General features: G+C 34.3%; 1 protein-coding gene across 1 annotated transcript; it reads left to right on the top strand.

Annotated features, from left to right (window-relative positions):
* Positions 1 to 2868: 2868 nt before the first annotated feature.
* On the top strand, positions 2869 to 10418 carry LOC137811512 (Methylthiotransferase). Its single transcript, XM_068613296.1, has 3 exons — positions 2869 to 3316; positions 3636 to 4693; positions 9410 to 10418. The coding sequence occupies exons 1-3, from the start codon at positions 3042 to 3044 to the stop codon at positions 9910 to 9912; spliced, it is 1836 nt and encodes a 611-aa protein (XP_068469397.1). The 5' UTR covers positions 2869 to 3041; the 3' UTR covers positions 9913 to 10418.

Raw genomic sequence — 10418 nt, 5'->3', positions numbered from 1 at the left:
TTTGATTACTCCGTGAGTTAATTTCGTTTTTAGTTCGGCGAGTGTCTCTTCAAGGTTTAAAGTGTCAAAAAGTCTTACCTAGGACATCGCCTAGTTTTCAAGCTTTCCAGATAGCATTTTTCAATTGTTTTTATTGCTTTGCATATTTTTCTTGCATAAAAAAATGTTTTCATCCTTGTTTGTGCTTTAAGTAAATTGCTTAGAGAAAGATATGTGAAAGTGTTGTGAAATAGTATCTGACAAGGAAAAGCTTGGTACTTAAGAAAACGTATACTACAATGACAAGGAAAGACTTTGTACTTAATTGATAACTGATGTAAATAAAAACGTAGTGACATTTTTGTAAATATTTAGGATATATTACACCGGTTGTAAGAACCAACCAGTGTAATATGTTCTTTTCAAAGTTAAAAATAAAGTTTTTAAAAAACTTATTTTTGCGTTAGACATATTACATCGGTTGGTTAATCCAACCGGTGTAATATGCCCTTAAGAGTTAAAAAAAAGATCAGTTGAGATTACTCCATGAGTGTGGTGGTCTATTTTCTGCATAAAATGTGCTTACTGGTGTGAAATTCAATTTGTTATTTTACAAATTAATCAATTGTTTTTTCATTTGTTGGTTTTGTCATAAAAAGTTAATTTGTTTGACAGTTAATCTATTAAAAAATTTTGTTTGAACTTGAATAAAAGTTTCAATCTATTCTTGAGTTTTATTCTGTTAAATCTGGGTGTCTTTTATTGATATCAAGAACTCTTGTTCAAGAATAATTTGATAAAATTCCCTTTTTAAGTGAATATCTCAAAACTGGTTCTGAGTTTGCTTAAGTGAAAATATTAGTATGTTGTTTTTGTAAACAATTTGTTGTTTTTCCTATGATAGTATTCCGTTAAGGAAATTTCAATAAGTTATTTCATAAAACAACCAGTTGTTTTTTTTTGTTTCAATAAGTTCCTTTGATCTTTGCAAAAATTAGCCTAAGTATAATTCATTCCCCCTCTTGAACTTAGACTCCCATAAAGTCAACAGATAGGTCATATGGATTAACCATGTCATATGAGATGATTTGGAATTGATATAAATATGTGCATAGTTGTATAGTATGAAAAATGTAAATCTCCAGTCTAAACCAATGATATAACTATGCACACAACTGTGTGAATTTCACAATGAAATAATATGACATATGCAAATATCTGAATCTAAACCAATGCATGAGTTTTCTGGAAGTAAGTCAAATATTTATGTACGTTGGTTAATATATTTTTCTAACATGAGTGGTATTGATTATGAGTTAATTATAGACATGACTCCTTTCTGGAAAATAAGCTAGCTACTAGGGTTAACTTGGAAAAGTGCGGGATTGCAGTTGAAAGTCCTTTATGTAGTCTTTGTAGAGTGGAGGTGGAATCAAATAACCATTTGTTTTTTGAGTGCAGATTTGCTTGGCTAGTGTGGAGTCGTTGTTTTGCATGGCTTGGAGTGCAGTTTGTGTCCCATAATGATCCACTGCTAAATTTTTCTCAGTTTAGATTGTGTAATGCGTCTGCTTTAGCAAGTGAGATGTGGGGAATGATCTGGATTGCAGTGGTAAGTGAGTTGTGGAAGCATAGAAACAAGGTAATCTTTAATGGGGGAGTTGTCGATGGTTTAGAAGTGGTTGCTTTGGTTCAAGTGAAGACTTTGGTTCAAGTGAAGACTTGGTCTTGGATTACGTCAAAGTCTCTCTCTGGTTTGTTCTCCTTTTCCGAGTGGTGTCTCGAACCTTTGGTCTGTATGACGATGGTTTCTTGAATTATTTTTTAGCTCAGTTTGTATGGGTTGAGTTAGGATTGTTTAGTAATTCTAGGCGTTTGGTGGTGTGAGTGTTGAGATGGAGTGTCTTAGGTATTTTATGTTTGTATAAGGGTTGAACCACCACTGAAGTGGTTCACATTTATTTATTTTTTATTGCCGATAAAAAAAAATAGATATGACTCCTTATTCAAATTGTGAGATATGAAAAATGAATTTTATATATATATATATATATATTTATTTGTGATTGCATTTATTTAAAGTTACAGTTATATTGAAAGTTTTAAAAAATTAGGTTACCCTATCTTCCATGTTGGATATGTTGTTGTAAAGTTTATGATAGTAGTGTGTTACACGAAAATAAATGATAATGGAAGTAGGAGAACTTCATACTAAGCTGATGAAATATTTTGCATTTATTTTTTGTTATTTTGTTTTTTATATATGTATACTCTATGTGGATGAATATATTTTGTAATACTTTATAAATTATATGTATATATTTAATTGCATGATATAATTTTGTGATGTAATTATAGATGTTACAATGAAAATATTATAAACAAAATAAAGTAAAAAGTATGACGTTTTCTTGAAAATAAATAAATATGTAATAAAAAGAATATTGAAAAATATTTCAAATAACCTCCCTGCCTTCTAAAACAATAAGTCTTCTAATCTAACTCAAGTTCATTAAGAAAAAAACCGAAGGATCTTATCCTTTCAAAAGCTTATTCTCTCATGACATTATCGTGTTAGGTGTTAAAGAAAAACCAATGTCCTACTTTAAATATTTTTAAAAAATTAAATAATAAATGACTTCTTAGAAATAAAGGAAAAATAAACACAAAAGAAGTGGAATACAACTTTTTAACTTTCATCATGTAAATAAAATCATTAACACACGAGATTATGTGATTTCAATTTATTTCGAATCTTATCTTAAAAAAAATTTATCGATATACAAAATTTGAAGTATTCTTTAACAATGTAGTTCACGAATTAATATTTAAAAAGGTTTGCAATAATTTCCAATTATTAAGAATGTTTATGGTGAACTTGTAAAACGTAATTAAACATGTGTATTCCTAAGCGTTCATACATGATATGAAAAAATTATTTCATGAATTCTTTCTCACTCAACCTCTTTGAACCAGGAAAACAAATTGAAGTGTTTTTGTGACCGCAAGGACCCTATCCGCCACCATAATTCAGAACCCAACTGAGAGTGAGAGAGAGAGACATGGCTTCCTCACTGTCCTCCGTCATCAACCAACCTCACATTGCTCAACGCTTCAAACTTCACCGTCCATCTTCTTTTGCCACTTTCACAATCTTCCACCACAAACGCAAACACAAACACCAATACAATGTGTTTTCTCCACACCCTTATACCTCATCGCCACGCTCTCGCTCTCTCAATCTTATCATCGCTTCCAGAACCTTCTCTCATTCCAACACTCTCCGCCACCATTTCATCCCTCAAGCCACGCTCACTGCTTCCGAAGCTCAACCCCGGTGAGTTTTTGTTGCAATTGCAAACACCACCTCCTCTTTGTTTTGGGTTTTTCTTTATTACAGAAATTTTATTTTATTTTGCTTGGTGGGTATTTCCGATTCACTTCAGTTTCGGTGAATTGAATGAAAAGACGACCTTTTTTTTTGCATTTTTAATATTATTACTCGTCACTTGTGGAAGAATGACATGAGAATGTTCATAGGAAAGACGCAATTTCCCCCCTGTATCATCTGTTCAGAATTGTAAATTTTAGATAGGATGGATTGGGGTTTAGGGTTGAAATCTATTTACTTGTTCTTTGTTTATTTGTGTGGGTAGCCTTGTGCCAGATGCTGAAGTTCCTCCCACTCGTCGAATATATCATGAGACTTATGGATGTCAAATGAATGTTAATGATATGGAGATCGTTCTTTCTATAATGAAAAAAGCCGGTTACAGTGAAGTTGTGAGTGCTCCCGAGAGTGCAGAAATAATATTCATCAATACCTGTGCCATTAGAGAAAACGCTGAACAGAAAGTATGGCAGAGGCTTAATTACTTTTGGTTTCTTAAGAGGCATTGGAAGAGCAATGTTGCTACTGGAAGAGCAGAGTCTCTGTACCCTCCCAAAGTAGTGGTTTTGGGATGTATGGCTGAGAGGTTAAAGGAGAAGATACTTGATTCAGACAAAATGGTTGACGTAGTATGCGGGCCTGATGCTTATAGGGATTTGCCACGCTTACTGGAGGAGGTTGACTATGGTCAAAAAGGGATCAATACTCTCCTTTCACTTGAGGAGACTTATGCTGATATTAACCCTGTTAGAATCTCCAAGAACTCGGTTACTGCATTTGTCTCAGTGATGAGAGGTTGCAATAATATGTGTTCGTTTTGTATTGTTCCTTTCACCAGAGGTAGAGAGCGATCACGTCCGGTGGAGTCAATTGTGAGAGAGGTAGCTGAGCTTTGGAAAGAGGGTGTTAAGGAGGTAACGCTTCTTGGCCAGAATGTAAACAGCTACAACGATGCAGCTGGGAGTGAGAGTGAGGTTGAATCAGGGTCCAATTGGCAACTTAGTGAAGGGTTTTCTAGTATGGCTAAGGTAAAAAAAATGGGCTTGAGATTTTCTGATCTACTGGATCGATTATCCTCAGAATTTCCTGAGATGCGATTCAGATTCACTTCTCCACACCCTAAGGATTTTCCAGATGAGTTGCTTTATCTAATGCGAGACAGACATAATATATGCAAGCTGATACATTTACCTGCACAAACTGGAAGTAGCAAAGTTCTGGAGAGAATGAGAAGAGGATATACCCGAGAGGCTTACTTGGAACTTGTGCAAAAAATCCGGAGTATTATTCCTGATGTGGCTTTGAGCAGTGATTTCATTTGTGGTAATGTTTCTTTTAAAATTTATTCTCCCTGCCTTTTTTTCACTTTCTTTTGTTATTCATTAATTTGACCTTTTACAACTGGAGAACCTTAATTTCAGCAGATGAGTGCTGGAGTTTCTCATTTATATTTCCTTTCATTTTATAATCATGTGGTATCTGATGATATTTTATTCTTAGGGAACCTGGTTTATTTTCTCTAGCAATTCAGATTCACAATACACAATTTACTCATATTTTATAAACCCATCTGGTGTACATCTTCGGGAGCTGTAAAATTTGCATTTCTGAAATAATTGAGCATTCCTTCAATAGTTTGTTCTCAACAAAATGAAAGGAGCGAATAAAATCTTTTTTTACATACTCATTGCCAATTTTTTTGTTTGTTATTGAGAGGAGTAGCATTTTTGTTAAATTTATTTATTTTAAACTTTTTTCCAATTGTGTATTGATTGAGAACTTGCTCTATTTGCCACAATATTTTGTTAAACTGGGAAGTAGCTTTGCTTGTGTTAGAATACCCATTTGATGTACATGTCCTAGTGGTGTGTTAAAGTGTAATTTTATTTTATTATTATTTCTTTTGTATGTACCCAACTTTAGGGTTAGGGTTTGAGGTAATTGCCTTGCCTTATTTCTAACAACTATATATACATCAATAAAAAGCAAATAGTGTAGGTTGAATACACTGCTCTTCCTCCATCTTATTTATTCAAATTGGTGTTAGAGTGGGTCCCACTGTATCTTCTCCTTCATTGTCTCTGGCAATGTCTGTCGTTGTCACAGGCATCACCATTGACATCGCCACTGCTCTCCGTTGTCACCACCTTTGTCATTTCGTTGGACAAAGCCAAGGTTAGGTGCGCCTTTTGGAATCCCACTCAACCCCGATGATCGCGTGATGAATCTTGATATGGTCTCACATATGGTAAAGGCTAGGGCTACAACAGAAGAAGTTAAGAGATTTCTAGTGGTGGACTCATTAGAGGAACTTAACATGAATATTGATAGATATTATATGGTCTTGATTTTGAGAAGCCTACATTTAGATTTTGATCATGTTCATCATCATATTTTAGTTTGGTGATCAAATCCCTTTTATGGATAATTTAGTTACTAGACACGTCCATGTGCCAAACTTGATGAGAGATGGCAATCAAATTCAAGTTATTGAAAGAAGGTCAGAACATACGAGAAGGACGTGATGGTAGAAGTGGATGTCCTCAATGTTCATATTGCTAGAGAATGGGTCATTCCTCATCGTTATCAAATACTTTATATGGATGGTATACATTTTGTCTTGTTAATTCCTCATTGTCCTTTCAATTTAATCTATCTGAATCAATTGACTCGTTCTTTAAATTGTGGCCTTCACTGGTAATTTGGAACATGGTATAAGGTTGTCTAATTGGCGAAGGATGTGAGTCATGAGGTCTTTATCATCTGAAACTGAGTTGCTTTATATCCTATTTTACAACTCCGGACCCAAAACATTTGCATTATTGATTGGGCCACCCAAGTTTATCAAATTGAAGATGATGGTTCCTAGTCTCAAACAAATTCAAGCTTTAGATTGTGAGTTTTATCAGTTAGGAAATCATTTTAGATCTTCCTTTCCTAAAAAGTCTAAAACACAGTGTAATTCTGTTTTTTTTTTTCCAACATTCATTTGGATATTTGGTGACTAAGTCATGTCACTTCTTTTGGTTTTAATTATTTTGTAATCTTCATTGATGAATTCTCTCAATGTACTTAGGTTTATTTAATGAAAGACGAATCTGAATTTTTATACATATTTGTCTTTCTTCAATGAAATTAAGAACCGATTTGGGATAATAATTAAAATTCTTAGAAGTGATAATGTTAACAAATATTTTTCTACCATGCTTTCTTCATTCTTATCTTCCCAAAGAATTTTACGACAATCCACTACAAAATGGTATAGCAAAGAGGAGGAATAGATGTCTTATTGAAATTGCATATTCTCTAATGTTGAATACTAATGTTTTATTCATCACTGGGGAATGCAGTGCTCACTACCTCTTTCCTAGTCAATAAGATGTCTTCCTCCTCTCTTGGAAATAAAGTTCGTCTCTCTATAATTTTTCCAAATGACCCTTTATATCATGTCTCTCCATGTGTGTTTGGGTGTACTTGTTTTGTTCATAACATCTCTCCAAGTATTGACAAACTTTCTGCAAAGGCTATATTAGTTAAGTGTGTCTCTTTAGGATATTCTCGCCTTTGGAAAAGGTATAAATGTTATTCTCCCCCAACTAAAAGGTATTATATCTATGCTAATGTTACTTTCTTAGAGGATACACATTTTGTCCTGTCTTCCATGGAACATTCTTCATCTATTCAACAAGTCTTTCCTGTACCATTTTTGTTATCCATTGATTATTCCTGCTTCCTCTCAAACTCAAACTTAGAAATGACATTCTTCCACCACCTCTTCTCACGTACTAGTGTTGGGTACAAATAACTCCTTCATCCTTGCTTGAAGATCCTTGTCATTCAAATCCTCCACCACTGTTCCCATACCATGGATCCTTCATCCTCCTCACTTTTATTAACTTTGATCATGCTTGGCCTATTGCTCTTAGAAGAAACATTCAATCTACTTGCAATCCATACCCTATTTATATTTTTTTAAGTTATCATCGTTTGTCTTCTATATATCCCCCTTTTGTTTTCTCCTTGTCCACCAATACTTTTTCTAAAATGTTCATAAGGATCTTGGTCACCTTGGAGGGTGACAAACCATGATTGATGAAATGCCTGTATTTGAACACAACTAGTACTTGGGAGCTTGTCCCCCTTCCTCTTGTTAAGGTTGGTTCTACATGTGAAGTAGATCATCTCAAAGCTTGATTAATAGTCAAGGGATACACTCGGATTTATTGTCTTGACTATTGTGATACCTTTTCTCCTGTGGCTAAAAGTAATCTTTCCTTGGCCATGGGTGCCATTCGCCACTAACCTCTTCACTAGCCTAAAATGCCATTCTTCATAGTGAGCTGAAGGAGGAGATTTACATGGAACAACCTCCTAGATTTGTTGCTTGGTGAAAGTTTGGTTTAGTTTTGTAAATTAAATTGGTCTTTCTATGGCTTAGAGTAATCACCCCCGAGCTTGGTTTGGTAAATTTAGTCATATTGCGTAGATTTTTGGATTGAAACGGAGTGAGAGAAAATCATTCAATGTTTTATTGTAATACTTCTCCTCTAAAGTGTGTTTATCTTATGGTCTATGTTAGTAATATTGTTATTACAGGAAATGATATCATTAGAATTGGTCAATTAAAAAAGCATTTATTCAACCACTTTTCAACCAAAGACCTGGGTTGTCTAAAATATTTTCTTGGTATTGAAGTGGCACAATCAAGAGGTGTTATCATTTCACAAAGAATATATGCTCTTGATATTTTGGAAGAGACAGGCCTCACAAGTTGCAAGCCCATTTATAGTTCTATGGACTCAAATGAGAAGCTAATGAGAAACCAAGGTGAAATTTTCTCAAACCTAGAGAGATATAGGAGGTTGGTGGGAAAACTCATTTATCTCACTATAACAAGACCTAATATTTTTTGTTCAGCAGGAGTTGTGAGTCAATTTATGCAGAATCTTCACAGTAATCACTAGAATGTTGTGATTCACATTCTCATATATGTAAAAGGAACCCTAGGACAAGGATTGTTGTATGAGAACAAGAGAAATACTCAAATCTTAGGTATTGTGATGCAGATTGGTCTGGGTGTCTCCCATTGACAGGAGATCTACCATAGTATATTGTGTATTCGTTAGAGAGAATCTTCTATCTTGGAAAAATAAGAAACAAAGTGTTGTTGCCCGATCCAATCAAGTGTTTTGTGAGAGAACTAAACATATAGAAATTGATTGTCATTTTGTTAGAGAGAAGTTGTTGTCAAGGATCTTGTTACCGAGTTTGTTAGTTTGAATGAACAACTTGCATACATTGTAACTAAATATCTAAGAGGACCTAGGATTCCATTTATATGTTCCAATCATGGTGCATATGACCTGTATGATCCAGCTTTAGGGAAAGTGTTGAAATGAAATGTTAATTTATTATTATTTTTTTTGTATTTACCCAGCTTTAGAGTTAGGTTTTAAGGTAGGTTCGTTGCCTTATTTTGTAACTCCTATATATATACATCTATAAAAAGCACAACAGTGTAGGTTGAATATACTGTTTTTCCTCCATCTTATTTATTCAAGTAGGTCTAACTAATTATTGAACACTTATTAAATAATTTTTCTCAACAAAATAAATGGGACAGGTAAAATCAATATTTTCAAACATCACGACCAAATTCTTTGTTTGTGTTATTTAGGAATATCATACCACCAGTATATGGTATATATTTCTTTTTGGAATTGTTGATGGTGTATCGCATGGTTGTTTGGCCTATGAAATTGTTAAAAGGATACTGCAGGAAATTATTGAAAGGAATTTATGGGTTTATAATTGTGCCTATGGTGTTGTGTGATCCATATAGCCGACATTACTCTATAAAATACGACTGATGTTGCGTTGTAATACTCGTGGTATACGAACGATGTACTCATAGATTGTTTAACTATGTAGTTGTAGTTCTCAAAACCTAGTTATTATCCTGTACTTTTTTCTTTACCACTTATATTTTACCGCATAAGAAACTAGCCTCTGATTGTGATACTTTTGCAATTTAAACAGGATTTTGTGGAGAAACAGAGGAGGACCATTCTGAGACGTTGACTCTGGTAAATGCTGTTAGTTATGATATGGCATTCATGTTTGCTTATAGCATGAGGGAGAAAACTCATGCCCACAGAAATTATGTTGACGATGTTCCTGAGGAAATTAAACAGAGGAGGCTGGCTGAACTTATTGAGACTTTCCGCGAGAGTACGGGGAAGTGTTTTGACTCTCAGATTGGAACCACACAGCTTGTATTAGTGGAAGGACCCAATAGAAGAGCTCCAGATACTGAGCTTATGGGCAAGAGTGACAAGGGTCATCGGGTGTTGTTCGTCAATATGCCAATCGTAGATAGGGAAGATGTTGGTACAAAGCGAAATCCTGTGGTTGGTGATTATGTTGAAGTTCACATAACAAGATCTACCAGGGCATCACTCTTTGGTGAAGCACTTGCTATAACTAAACTAACCTCATTTTACTATAATCTGAATAAAGAAGCTGTTGCATGCAGCATGTAGAACCTTGTTTCACTCACTGCACAACATGGCAACACATTTTATGGGAGAAGACACTACAAGGGAGTGAGGTTTTACATTCACTAGCGACATATCAGCTGGATCACGATTCTGTATTCTTTGTTCATCCTCTCTTCACATTAAAAAGGTTGGAGTCTGCATTAAAATATACACTATGGATTACTGAGAAATCTATGGCATTCACAACCTGCAACGCACCATCTACTTTAATGAGTCACGCAGAAGAATGACTTTTTGTCCAATACATTTATATAGTTAAATAGAACATCATAATGGCCCAATTATCCTATTTAGCATGGCGGTTTTGTTTATTGCTCTCTAGCTACCTGGCTTTTGTGTAATGTTTTGGAGCGGCATTGGGAAAGTGATTTAAGTGAATTTTACATTGTATCTCCTTCATTTTTTTTAATAAATTTTTTAGTTAATCATTGTTGGATGAACATGGACCAAATGTAATATGAAATTTATGTTATTTTTGTTTTATTTTA

The sequence above is a fragment of the Phaseolus vulgaris genome, chromosome 2, assembly GCF_051622355.1.
Source record: "Phaseolus vulgaris cultivar YP4 chromosome 2, ASM5162235v1, whole genome shotgun sequence".
NCBI lineage: Eukaryota > Viridiplantae > Streptophyta > Magnoliopsida > Fabales > Fabaceae > Phaseolus > Phaseolus vulgaris.
Note: the sequence above shows the minus strand (reverse complement) of the source record. Positions and strands in the feature narration are given on the sequence as shown.

Excerpts from the sequence above, each read along its gene's own strand:
- LOC137811512 (XM_068613296.1), top strand. The coding sequence starts at position 3,042 with ATGGCTTCCTCACTGTCCTCCGTCATCAACCAACCTCACATTGCTCAA. Across the intron at positions 3,317-3,635 it reads GCTTCCGAAGCTCAACCCCG|CCTTGTGCCAGATGCTGAAG; the intron begins GTGAGTTTTTGT and ends TTGTGTGGGTAG. Across the intron at positions 4,694-9,409 it reads GAGCAGTGATTTCATTTGTG|GATTTTGTGGAGAAACAGAG; the intron begins GTAATGTTTCTT and ends CAATTTAAACAG.